Below are 14,185 nucleotides of genomic sequence, written 5' to 3' on the forward strand. Positions count from 1 at the left end.
TCACCTGGTTGTCTAGGTCTTAATTGAAAGGAAAACCCCAAAACCAACAGACAAACTCTGTCCAGCTGTGTAGTGTTAGGATAAAAACCAAAACATGCACCCAGATGGGGCCCCAGGACCGAGTTTGGGGAAACCCTGTGTAACAGTATAGCTTCCGTCCCTCTCCTCGCCCCAACCTGGGCTCGAGCCAGGGACCCTCTGCACACATCAACCACAGTCACTCACGAAGCATCGTTACCCATCTCGCCACAAAAGCCGCGGCCCTTGCAGAGCAAGGGGAACAACAAGTTTGTGAGTGACTGTGGTTGATGTGTGCAGAGGGTCCCTGGTTCGATCCCAGGTTGGGGCGAGGAGAGGGACAGAAGCTATACATCTAGGTCTCAGAGCGAGTGACATCACCGACTGAAACACTATTAGCGCGCACCACCGCTAACTAGCCAGCCATTTCACATCGGCCACACTTGCATACATTACATTCAAACGTGTGATAAATGCAGAAGGATTTCTTAAGCTCATTGCCTATACCAGGGCTCTCTAACACTGCTCCTGGAGCGCTACCATCCTCTGGGTTGATAAGCTGTTAGTTACAACTGGGGTTGGAGCGAAAACCTACAGGAGGGTATCGCTCCAGGAACATGGTTGGAGAGCCCTGGCCCGTGCAGTAAACCCTTTCACCCAGTCTTATCCCTGCTAGATTGTAACTCCAACACCAACCAATGAAAGAGGACACAGCAGAGAATCACTACAAAGTCTGTTTTATTGAGAAAGCAACGGAAGCTTGTATTTGTGTCTTTAAAAAAAGGGATAAAAGAAATGAAATTAACGAGGATTCCAACATGTTACACACATTTTTCATCACAGGAGAGAGAGGTAGGAGGAGGGGGGACAAGGGGTTGGAAGAGGGGGATAATTAGGTCTTGGCTCATCTTAAAACCTTCCAGAACGTTCCCGGTCCCTGGACCTCCGTTTCTCGCGGTCTCGTCCGCCACCTCTTCCACCATCGCCACCACGGCCACGGTCTCGGGAGCGAGAACGCCTTTCCCGGGATCGCGAGCGAGAGCGGTGTCCTCCTCCTCCTCCTCCTCCTTTGCTAGAAAGGGAGAAATAAAATGCTTGAACCACAGCACAACTTAACCAGCCTAGAGAATACTCAAAAACCTCAACTAAAAATGAGGCTCTTACTTTAGTCAACTACACAAGTACCAGTGGTGGGAAAAGTACCAGTGGTGGGAAAAGTACCAGTGGTGGGAAAAAGTACCAGTGGTGGGAAAAAGTACCAGTGGTGGGAAAAAGTACCAGTGGTGGGAAAAAGTACCAGTGGTGGGAAAAGTACCAGTGGTGGGAAAAGTACCAGTGGTGGGAAAAGTACCAGTGGTGGGAAAAAGTACCAGTGGTGGGAAAAAGTACCAGTGGTGGGAAAAAGTACCCAATTGTCATACTTGAGTTAAAGTACAATATACCTTAATAGAAAATGACTCAAGTAAAAGTGAAAGCCACACAGCAAAATCCTACTTGAGTAATAGTCTAAAAGTATTTGGTTTTAAATATAATTATCAAAAGTAAATTGCTAAAATATACATAAGTATCAAAAGTAAAAGTATAAATCATTTCAAATTCCTTATATTAATATTCAGCAAACCAGACGACACCAATCTTTTTTTTTTTTTACATTTACAAATAGAAAGGGGCACATTCCAACACTCGGGCATCATTTACAAACAAAGCATTTGTGTTTAGTGAGTCCGCCAGATCAGACGCAGTAGGAATGACCAGGGATGTTCTCTTTGCGTGATTTAGACAATTTCCCCGTCCCGTTAAGCATTAAAAACGGAACGAGTACCTTTCGGTGTCAAGGAAAATATCACGAGGAAATAGTACATCATTTTCTTTATGAATGTGGTAGAGTAAAAGTTAAAGCAATCAAATACACACATAGTAAAGTACAGATACCCCCAAAAAAACTACTTAAGTAGTACTTTAAAGTATTTTTTACTGAAGTACTTTACACCACTGCCAAGTACAATATTGGATGCTTCACCATTCAATCCCATGAAACAGTTGACCGTGACACAGAACAAGGTCTTCCTGGAATACAAACATTCCCTAGAATGCGTCCTACCCTTTTCTGCGGCGTCCATACAGGTCCCGGCGGAGTTCCCTGGAGATGGGTTTCAGGTGCATGAAGTTGCAGAAGCCTCCTCTGGTGCACTCTCTGTGGATGGTAGGCAAGCAGGGGGTTAATACTGTTACCGCGTGTGAGAAAAGCTTTTCCAATCTCCACCTGTATCCACTGACTATCACGTTTACCACCCTACACTCCAAAGCAGAGGCCTAGCTAGCTACATGTATCTCTCCTGCTGGAGTTAGCCAAACAGTTCAACTGTAGCCTTTAAGCAAACGATGGGTGTTGCAATGGAAAAACACTTGAGGCACCATCCCAAATGACACCCTATATAGTGCACTACTTTGACCAGGGCCCATAGGGAATAGGATGCCATTTCCCAACACAGCCTGAGTTAATATATGCTGCAGGGAAACAAGACTACATTCTTCCTGTCAGATAAGAGGTGGCAACTTAAGCCAAGGGTGTATTCATTTGGAAGAAAATGGAACAAAACAGGGAGGATTCTGAATTTGTCCAATAGAAACTATAGTTTTCGGGTGTAAAACGTTTTCCGTTTGGTGTAAATGGTTTACGTTGAAAATAGTTTTAGGACTACTGATTACATGGTGGAACTGTAAAAATATGGTGGAATGCAGTGGTGAAACAAGGCGCCTGGTTATTGTTGCAGGTACACCGACTGTCACACACAGCAGTGTATAGAGACATTCATCAGAAAGAGAGATCGACACTGACCCCATCTCATACTGCCGACAGCAGGCTTCCCTGAAGTCAGTGACGGGGGAGAGCTCTGAGTGGACAGGCTGACCGTTGAACCAGCGGTTGTTCAGGTCCATCACCGCTTTCTCCGCATCCTCTTCCCGACGGAACTATACACACAGAGAGAGAGAGAAGAGGCCATGTTTTAGACAGATTTATGCTCCGATGAAGGTCGATGAACCCAAAGACAAGCTACTATAAAAAACATGACTTTTTCCTGTTTCTCCAGACAGATTAACGCAATCACACCGAAGATGGATGCAGGGAGAATTTAACATGGCTGACATGGGATCTCTGACCCTCACCTTCACATAGACGTTGCCGACCAGGTGGTCGCCAAGGTTGTCACACACATTCATCTCCTCCACCTCTCCGTACTTCTCCTCCATCTCTGTGAAGACTTCCTGTAGGGGTTAGGGTCAGAAGATGGGGTTAGGGTCATTGACAAAACAATCACTGATTGATAAGTAAAGCAGCACCATGGAGACCCACTTTAAAAGATCCACTAAGAACTACACTGAACAAAAATATAGAAATGCAACATGCAAACAATTTCAAAGATTTTACTGAGTTACAGTTCACATGAGGAAATCAGTCATTGAAATAAATTCATTAGGCCCTAATCTATGGATTTCACATGACTGGGAATACAGATATGCATCTGTTGGTCACAAATACCTTTAAAAAAAAAAAAAGGTAGGGGTGTGGATCAGAAAACCAGTCAGTATCTGGTGTGAACACCATTCGCCTCATGCAGCGCAACACATCTCCTTCGCATAGAGTTCATCACGCTGTTGATTATGGCCTGAAGAATGTTGATCCACTCCTCGTCAATGGCTGTGCAAAGTTTAGTTTCTGGATATTGGCAGGAACTGGAATACGCTGTCGTACACGTAAATCCAGAGCATCCCAAACATGCTGAACGGGTGACATGTCTGGTGAGTATGCAAACCATGGAAGAACTGGGACACTGTCGGCTTCCAGGAATTGTGTCCAGCTTCTTGTGACATTGGGTAGTGCATTATGCTGAAACACGAGGTGATGGCGGTGGATGAATGGCACGACAATGGGCCTCAGGATCTTATCACGTATCGCTGTGTATTCAAATTGCCATGGATAAAATGCAATTGTGTTAGTAGTCTGTAGCTTATGTCTGCCCATACCATAGGGAACTCTTTTCACAACGCTGACATCAGCAAACCGCTCGCCCACACGACCTCATACACGTGGTCTGCGATTGGAAGTACTGCCAAATTCTCTAAAACGATATTAGTGGTGGCTAATGAGAGATATTAACATTCAATTCTATGGCAACAGCTCTGGTGGACATCTTCTGCAGTCAGCATGCCAACTGCACACTCCCTCAACTTGAGACATCTGTGGCATTGTGTTGAGTGACAAAACTGCACATTTTAGAGTGGCCTTTTGTCACCAGCACAAGGTGCATCTGTGTAATGATCATGCTGTTTAATCAGCTTGTTGATATGCCACACCAGTCAGGTGGATGGATTATCTTGGCAAAGGAGAAATGTTCACTAACGGGGATGTAAACGAAATTGTACACAAATGTGTACGTGTGGAACATTCCTGGGATTTTTTTATTTCAGCTCATGGAACCAACACTTTATTTAGAGATCCAATATCATTAGACTATCTAGAGACCGGTGCGCAACAGGCAGGTTTGGAAGAGATGAGGCGAAACATCACAAGTATCTCGTGCCGAGGTCACTCACCTCAAAGAACTCGTCATAGTGCTCTTGCATTTCCACATCGCTGACGGCACCTAAAACCATGAACAAATAACCAGTCAGAAAGCAGCTAGGCGGAGGAGGCAGAGTCACTAAGCATCTGCATCAGTGCAATTTCACATCCAACGACTTATGAGAATATATAGACAACATACCAAGCTGAACCATGAAACTAACATACAAGTTAACTTTGTGTACGTTTCACACATGTCCTATAGCCACCATTTTAACTCCCTGTTAATTCATACCCCTTGGAAATCCCCAGATAAACATTACAATGGTGCAACAGCTTAGTAAATCAGGCCAGTGAGCTATTAGATTTGTATCAATTAAGCCAAGTTCGTGTATACATTAAGATGACACCACTTTGGAACAACAACCTTAATGACAGTGTCTCAGCACCAGCCAGCTCCAATGACGGCGTTTGAGAACACTGGCAGTGGAGCTGAAAATGAGTGCCGATGAAGCTAGTATGAGCAAGAAATGCATGCAAACTAGTAAATTTTAGAAGTTGAAAGTCTAGAAATATACAGAAACATTCACTGCATTTCAGGAGTATTTTACCCATAACGTTCAACCTGAAGGACAGGACAGACGGCTCCCCATTTCTCCCTTGCCCGTGGTCTTGGTATTTAACTGAATGACCCTCATGCAAGAAGCAATATAATGCAAGCATGATACATTTACTCATACTAAATCGACATAAGAACCTAGGCAAATATATAGCTGATATCTTGCCAGTCAGAGGGGGTCTGTGGGAATGGTATGCTTTTCAGAGCTATTGATCAAGTGACATGTCTGGCCTTCTCCATGACACAAACACTACTTCATTTATATTTCGCATGAGCAACAGCATTATTGTGTGCCATGGGGAAAGCTAACCACACTGAGCCCATCACACCAGGCTCACATCAGTGATGCCTCCAGGGATGACAGTGTACATGTTTGGATTCAGCTAATAGGAATATAATAGCATCTGGGTGTTGTCTGGGCACATTGAATTCAGGTCCAGGCTACTAAAAACAAACTAAATGTTTCCCAGGAAAAAAAGGTATTGTTACTGTTTCCTGGCAAATGGGGGTGTTGTTTCAGTGTAGGTAGGTAGGTGTACATCAGATAACAGTATAATATAATGGAGGTGTTGTTGTAGTGTAGGTAGGTGTACATCAGATAACAGTATAATATAATGGAGGTGTTGTTGTAGTGTAGGTAGGTGTACACCAGATAACAGTATAATATAGAGGGGTTGTTGTAGTGTAGGTAGGTGTACACCAGATAACAGTATAATATAGAGGTGTTGTTGTAGTGTAGGTAGGTGTACACCAGATAACAGTATAATATAATGGAGGTGTTGTTGTAGTGTAGGTAGGTGTACACCAGATAACAGTATAATATAATGGAGGTGTTGTTGTAGTGTAGGTAGGTGTACACCAGATAACAGTATAATATAATGGAGGTGTTGTTGTAGTGTAGGTAGGTGTAGACCAGATAACAGTATAATATAGAGGTGTTGTTGTAGTGTAGGTAGGTGTGCACCAGATAACAGTATAATATAATGGGGGTGTTGTTGTAGTGTGGGTAGGTGTACACCAGATAACAGTATAATATAATGGGGGTGTTGTTGTAGTGTAGGTAGGTGTAGACCAGATAACAGTATAATATAGAGGTGTTGTTGTAGTGTAGGTAGGTGTGCACCAGATAACAGTATAATATAATGGGGGTGTTGTTGTAGTGTGGGTAGGTGTACACCAGATAACTATAATATAATGAGCAGTCCATGCCGCAGGGCCTTGCAAATGTAGGGGGAACTTACAGCGTATACCATCGGCAGACTGGGCAGTGTTTTGAGGGTTACGGTAAATGTTCAACAGGGCAATGGTCTGAAATACAAAACGTACATTTTTGTGATACATGTCAAGCAGAAATGGGGTTTTGGGGGAAGAAAGTTAAATTAGATAAAGTATCATGCTCCTTACAACAGGCCCTGAAGAGAACACACTGGGTCAGCTAATACTTCCTCAATGGACACATTTGAAGCCATAACTAGCCTCATTAGTCCCCTCTATGGAACTCTGCTCTGAACCATAGAGTGCATGGTGTGATCTGAAATGCTGAAAGAGAAGGTAACGGCGTGTCTCCTGACCACAGACGTCTCTGCCAGGGCTTCACAGGAGGCTGCAATCACAAGGAACTCAGAACGAATCAAAGTAATGCCAGTTAAAAAGAGACATTACTGACAAGTGTTACTGGAGAAGTAGCAAGGACTCTGGTATATTCATGTGTTGATCATTCAATCCAACACATTTTCCCAAAGGAAATAGCTGTTTGTGAATAGGCCACAGTACAAAAGTCATCTAAGTAAGCACATGTGAAGCCATCTCTGGGCTATGGAGGGAGGGAGGTGTTTGGCTAGTTCTGAGGTCCTTGTTTGGAAAGTCAGTCATCAGAAGAGAACAGAACCGTGGCCCAGACAGAGTCTCCTGTGAGAGTCCACAGCCATTCCTACCTGTGTGAGAGGAAAGGCGTCAGCTCTAGTAAGACAGGGCTCAACACTGGGTACTGCTCACACAGTGGAGGGTTGCAACTAGGTCTACCCATTTATAGTGCTCAAGGTAGTTTGGGATATAAATTGGTCAATATAGCCTATAGCAGAACGGAATATGTTTTTGTTTTGAGTGGCTGAGAGATTGTGTATAAGAGGGCAAAGACTGAGGCAGAGGAAACAGAAATATTTGACGATACAAAAGAGATTGAGGAGCATCCTGTTTATTTATCTGATAGTAATGGTTTGCCATTCGGGGTGGGGACTGGGAGGAGCAGTTACAGTAGCCGAAGTGTGAGAGAGGTACTGTAATGTTGGGTTCCCTGCTAACAGAGGTGAGGCAGTCCCTCACAGCTCGGCAGTCCCTCACAGCTCGGCAGTCCCTCACAGCTCGGCAGTCCCTCACAGCTCGGCTGCTACGTGACCTACATATGGGGAGCAGGAGCGGGGAAAGGAGGGATTTCTGAACCCCTGAGGCTAACAGATCTTTGGACTTACAGCGAGAGGCGTCGGCCGTCTGTGCACTGTTTTGGGGGTTACGGTAGATGTTTTGAATCAAGATGGTCTGCCGGGATGACAAGAATACAAGAGATAAATCATTAAATTTGTGTAAATTCCAAATGAGTCTAGGTCCCTGATTACTGACGTAGATACGCTATTGTGTTTACTGACTTAGGAGTCGAATCTCTCCTTAGAATCTATGGGCTGTATTTCAGAGAAGTTGGGGTAGAGGACAGAATGTGAACGGAGCGAGCTCAATTTGACTGGAGAATGCAGCGAGTTTCCAAAGGCTGTCAGCCTTCTTGCCCGATTCCAATAGCGCTCACTTCCCGAGCATGCCCAGCCCAGCATGCATTTGTAGTCTACCTGTGTGCTGCTATAGCCCCTTGCTTTAGCTACTGCCATCAAGTATGCTACTTATTTCCATTAAAAAAAAGGTTTTTAAATAATAATCAAGGTGACTTACAAAGACCAAGAGAGACTGCGGTGATGTAGTGTCCACAACTAAAGAATCATTTTGGCGGCTTCCCAGGTCTAAGGCACTGCATCGCAGTGATGTGGAGTCACTACAGCCTGGGGTTCGATCTCAGGCTGTGTCACAATCGGCCGTATCTGGGAGTCCCATATGGTGGCGTAACAATTGGCCCAGCGTCATCTGGGTTAGGGGAGGGTTTGGCCGGGGGGGGCTTTACTTGGCTCATCGTGCTCGTGACTTGTGGCAGGCCAGGCGCCTGCAGGCCGACTTCGGGCATCAGTAGAACGGGGTTTCCTCCAACAAATTGGTGCGTCTGGCTTCCGTATTAAGCGAGCGGGTGTGAAAAAGCACGGCTTGGCGGGTCATGTTTCGGAGGACGCACGACACGACCTTCACCTCTCCTGAGCTCGTTGGGGACGAGTGACGAGACAAAATAGTGAACACGAAATCAGGGACAAAAAGGGGGTAAAAAAATGACACCAAAAAAGAATCATTTTGGAATCTGAAAGAAATCCCGAAAGCATGATGGGGAACTTACTACGTGTACATGCTAACAGAAAGGAACGAGGTGGGCAGCTAGCTAAGAGTGTTATTGTAGCAAAGTATTTATAAACTAAGTTTTGTAAATTTTGGTTCTATTATCTATACAATATGCCATAATTGATTTTGGCTCAATAGGTCTGGCATATTACCTCTTTCAAGCTTTCAATTATTATAGGATTATTTGTTAAATTGTGATTTAAACGAATGGAGCGGCTGTTTTTTTTTCTTCTGTGTCTGCGGAGCGGTTTTTTAGCAGAGCAATTGGAAAGGACCTGGATCGCCGCGCAAGCACCACTCCATGAGTGGGATTTCTGACTGGCTCAACTCCGCCCACATGCTCTGGTAGAGGAGAATCATCCAATCAGTCTACTGATAGAAAGCTTTGTTTTGTTTCTCATGGTTCGCATAGGGCCAAGCACAACTATCCTGAGTTGGGAGACCTAGGGTTGGGTCAGATTGAGTCTTTCGATATGAAGTGGCTGAGCTGTTTAATGAAGCACAAGGACAGGGGAACTGAGCTGCCACCGTGTCTACCAAAGAGCCGTCTATAGGAGGGGAGCAGGTTGGCCTCATGTCCATGTGAGCATAGTCAAAAGACCCAGGCTGGAGGAAAATATATACCATTCAAGATAACACTACTTCCTTTCATCAAGGTTGTGCCATCTGCCATTGCATCATGCATACCATAATCAGCAGTAGCCTACCAGTGGCTAGGGTGACCACATATCCCGGATTGTGCAGGACACTCCCACATTTAAATTCAATTAAAACACCACTAATTTACAAAAAAGTTAGATGTCTGTATTTAAGTCAGATTTCCTATTCATTTGATGAGAATTTACATTCTTAACCGTCTCTTTTGTAGTCATGTTGCACTTTTGACAAGATATATTATACGGCAGTGGTACTGGTAACGTTGAACACTTCTCCAATCGTTGAGGATCTCTGATATTCTGCACAGCGCAAGACGAGACTAAGGCCAATGTCATATTGTCAACCAAAATCACATGTCAAATCCTTTCGGGATTTGCTGCTGACAGTGAGTAAACTACTTACAAAAATGTTGCTTCTGATGAATACAAGAGTAAATATTAGACTGACAGAAGGTAATTTTGTCACACTTGTAAGGCACTCCATACTCATGTTGCTCATTCAACGTAATTGCTGCTACTTCACTCAATCCCGTTTTAAGTCTTCCTTCCTAACTGTATTAAATTCTCTGACAAACCAGAAATGGTTCCTTGGCCAAATATTCCCTGATTTTCATAACAGCCACACATGTGGTCTCTTTTGCGTCACCAAATTTTGTGCGAGCCCGGAAAAAGAGTAGGCTTCATGCGCTTCGATTACCCTGGTGCAGCTGCAAAAAAAAATGTATTCACGTTCGTGGGACAGTATAGCCTACGTCTCGCAAAATCATCCTGTTGTCCCGCATGTGGGTATTTTAAACATGTGGTCACCCTACCAACAGCAGTTGCTTCTCTTCTGATGATAAATATTGACTGAGAAGCATTGACATGCTGCCAAGCCTATCCTCATCAATCATAATGCAGGTTCTCTGAAAGGCAACAGAACACAATGTTATATACACACACACTTCTGTAGGTAAGCCAATCGTGGAATCTGAAATGCAAACGTGCACAGGGTTAGTGGAAACAGATCGGCAAACATTTAGGTCTACTTTACATCTGCTCAGCAACCTGTTCTTCCACATGATGCTATTGCAGTATGTACCTAGGCCCATTGGAACATGGAAGCAACATTGCACACGTGAATGGAATTAGGGCTAATTGACAACACTGCATGTTTCAGTACTTCATGAATGATTATTTGATCCTACACAAGGTTAAGTCCAATCTCCACACAAACAAGTAAACAATCAAATGTGAGTATAATCAGTAACGCGAGCTAGCTAACAAAGAAACCTAAGGAAGTCCTGATACATTCTAGTGGGCAATATCACAAGCATCGGGCAATTGCTTGCCATAAACCCCTAGCTAGCTAATCATATTCAAGACACAGAAGTACGCTTACCTGGCTGAAAGTTGGCTTGTTGTGCAACCTAGAGCAGCGGTCCCCATGTCTGCACGCTCCAATTTTAAAGTAGAATGAACAATTGACCCTTGAACATGGACAAGAAAGTAAACAAATTAGATGTTGATAAATGGCTAGGTTAGTGTTCGCTTTGTATAGGTTTGTTGTTGCATCTAGCTAGCTACAATGGAAAACAAAAACATGATTCGGTGTATACTTGTGCAGTAGCCAACCTAGCCACTGGAGTCGTCTCGAGACAATGCTAAAGAGTTAGCTAGCTACAGTAGCACGCTAGTTAGCTGCAGATTAGCTTAGCAAACCAAACTTTGAGGTTATACTAAATAGCAAACCATTTAGCTACTGACTCGTAAAACATTTGATACTAAATTGATCTAGAAAATAAAGACTGATTTAGCTTAGTCTGGCCGATTTGGAGGGATACTGACGCGACGCAGCACATGCCGCATTTTCAAACCAAGCCGCCGCCTCCTCCATTCAAGCAAGTTAACTAGCCTTCTACAGTATAGTCAGGAAGCTACGCTAGCTAGCCACACAGGTCTGAATGAAAAGCAACGGGTGCAGTAGCAGTCGTATTTGTAAGTAACCTGGTAGCTTTTTGGGTTAAAACGTGCACGTTCTACAGAATAGCCATTTTATTAGCATTATTATTTCAGCAGTTTCACAAAAAGACGAAATAACCTACTTGTCTTTCTCTGTTCCGAAAATGGAGGCCAGGTACTCCGCCATCTTCGGTTTGTCAACTAAATGGTGCTCTACGTCATGTATTCGACACTTGCCGCTTTTTTGACAGAGGCAAAAGCTGTGCTCTTCGTCATTGTCGTTTGCATACGCTCTTATCTTGTCTGTTTTTTCCCCTTAATACTCTCATGGGGGCGCAATTGCATCCATTTTGATTTCATGAATAGGGCCAAAGATTATGATAACTAAAGCCCTTTCATCTGTTTTAGGGCCCTGTAGAAAATCTCTGCCTGTATGCTACGCTGAATGAAGAAGAAGGAAAGAAGATTACTTTATTGTATAACGTCCATTCATAATGTAAATTAGTAGTAAGGTGTTTCAGACTTCCTAGTATCATTCAATGAGAGGATAGTAGAGCTGACAAAACAACGACAGCATAGATCCTAAAGCCACCACACAATGTTGGCACATGACTCAATATTACCCTCCAACCACACAGAAAAGCCACAGCAGGGTTATATTAGAGACTATGTGAATGTTCACACAGAGAGATCTGACAGATATTGTATGAGATATTAAGCCTACTGTAATGTGTATCACTTTAGCCTACTGTAATGTGTATCACTTTAGCCTACTGTAATGTGTATCACTTTAGTCTACTGTAATGTGTATCACTTTAGCCTACTGTAATGTGTATAACTTTAGCCTACTGTAATGTATATAACTTTAGCCTACCATAATGTGCTTAACTTTAGCCTACTGTAATGTGTATCACTTTAGCCTACTGTAATGTGTATAATTTTAGCCTACTGTAATGTATATAACTTTAGCCTACTATAATGTGCTTAACTTTAGCCTACTGTAATGTGTATAACTTTAGCCTACTCTAATGTGTATCACTTTAGCCTACTGTAATGTGTATAACTTTAGCCTACTCCAATGTTTATAATTTTAGCCTACTGTAATTTGTATAACTTTAGCCTACTATAATGTGTATAACTTTAGCCTACTGTAATGTGTATAACTTTAGCCTACTCTAATGTGTATAACTTTAGCCTACTGTGATGTGTATAACTTTAGCCTACTATAATGTGCTTAACTTTAGCCTACTGTAATGTACATTTGTTTCATTCACTGTATAACCAGTCACACATCCTGCATCTATCTGTTCATGATCATAGCGGATTTATAGTAACAGGGCCACCGTGAAGGGGGTCAAAAAGATTTAAGTTCCTCTGTGTACACATCTCAGAGGAACTGAAATGGTCTAACCACACTGACACCTTGGTGAAGAAGGCACGACAGAGACTCTTCAACCCACACGGACACCGTGGTGAAGAAGACACAACAGAGACTCTTCAACCCACACTGACACCCTGGTGAAGAAGGCACGACAGAGACTCTTCAACCCACACGGACACCGTGGTGAAGAAGACACAACAGAGACTCTTCAACCCACACTGACACCCTGGTGAAGAAGGCACGACAGAGACTCTTCAACCCACACGGACACCGTGGTGAAGAAGACACAACAGAGACTCTTCAACCCACACTGACACCCTGGTGAAGAAGGCACGACAGAGACTCTTCAACCCACACGGACACCGTGGTGAAGAAGGCACAACAGAGACTCTTCAACCCACACTGACACCCTGGTGAAGAAGGCACAACAGAGACTCTTCAACCCACATGGACACCCTGGTGAAGAAGGCACGACAGAGACTCTTCAACCCACACAGACACCTTGGTAAAGAAGGCACAACAGAGACTCTTCAACCCACACTGACACCCTGGTGATGAAGGCATGACAGAGACTCTTCAACCCACACTGTCACCCTGGTGATGAAAGTACGACAGTGACTCTTCAACCCACACTGACACCATGGTGAAATCACGACAGCGACTCTTCAAACCACACTGACAGGAGGCTGAAGAAATCCTGCCTGTTCCCGAGGGCCCTCACAGTGTTCTACAGGAGCACCATCGAGAGCATACTGTCGGCTAGATCACAGCCTGCAAGGCTCTACAGAAGGTGGTACGCTCAGCCGAACACACCATTTGGTGTACGCTGCCTGCCCTCCAGGACACCTACAACACCAGGTGTCGTATGTGATAAGAAGACCTTACCCACCCGAGCCATGGCCTGTTCTCCCTGCTTCCATCACTCAGACGTGGGCAGTATAGGTACATCATGTCAAAAACTGTCAGACTTCTACCACCAGACCATCAGGCTGATGAATAGCCACCACTAGTCAGCTACCTGCTACCCCTGTGTCCCCCCCAACGGACGTTTACCCTGCCCCCACCCCCCAATGGACATTTATAATTGTTACAGTTGTAAATATGTATATTATTATTATTATTATTGTTTCATCCACTTCTCTTTGACCAGCACTGTTGGAGCTCAGAGCTGAAGAATGTCACTGTACCCTGCTATTACATCTGCAACCTTGTGCATGTGACTAATAAACCTAATCTCATCTATAGTGATCACCACAGCCAACTTTATGTAGATGAGAGAGGATGAAGCACATGGGGAGGGAGAGAAAGAGTGAAAGAGAGAGTAGGTAAAGGAAGTAAAACGGAAGAAATGTTACCACAAACACTTGTGCAGTGACGGCGACACTATGATGCTGGGGTGTGTTAAGACTGATGTGAGAGACATTTAAAATTGAGGAAGAGAGAGAGAGAGAGAGAGAGAGAGAACAGACAGTGTATTTCACTCACTCTTACACACACACAAACACACAGAGAGATGATCA

The 14,185-nt window shown here is 43.9% G+C and overlaps 1 protein-coding gene across 1 annotated transcript; it reads right to left on the reverse strand.

The window, feature by feature from the left end:
- Positions 1 to 843: 843 nt before the first annotated feature.
- LOC139405475 (splicing factor U2AF 35 kDa subunit-like) lies at positions 844 to 11,477 on the reverse strand. Its single transcript, XM_071147806.1, has 8 exons — positions 11,428 to 11,477; positions 10,725 to 10,812; positions 6,443 to 6,509; positions 4,615 to 4,664; positions 3,187 to 3,285; positions 2,858 to 2,991; positions 2,120 to 2,212; positions 844 to 1,090 (listed from the first exon to the last, which is right to left on the reverse strand). Exons 1-8 carry the CDS (start codon positions 11,469 to 11,471, stop codon positions 928 to 930), a joined length of 738 nt encoding a protein of 245 aa, XP_071003907.1. The 5' UTR covers positions 11,472 to 11,477; the 3' UTR covers positions 844 to 927.
- Between the last annotated feature and the right edge of the window lie 2,708 nt (positions 11,478 to 14,185).

Source organism: Oncorhynchus clarkii, unplaced genomic scaffold (genome assembly GCF_045791955.1).
Source record: "Oncorhynchus clarkii lewisi isolate Uvic-CL-2024 unplaced genomic scaffold, UVic_Ocla_1.0 unplaced_contig_8866_pilon_pilon, whole genome shotgun sequence".
Lineage (NCBI taxonomy): Eukaryota > Metazoa > Chordata > Actinopteri > Salmoniformes > Salmonidae > Oncorhynchus > Oncorhynchus clarkii.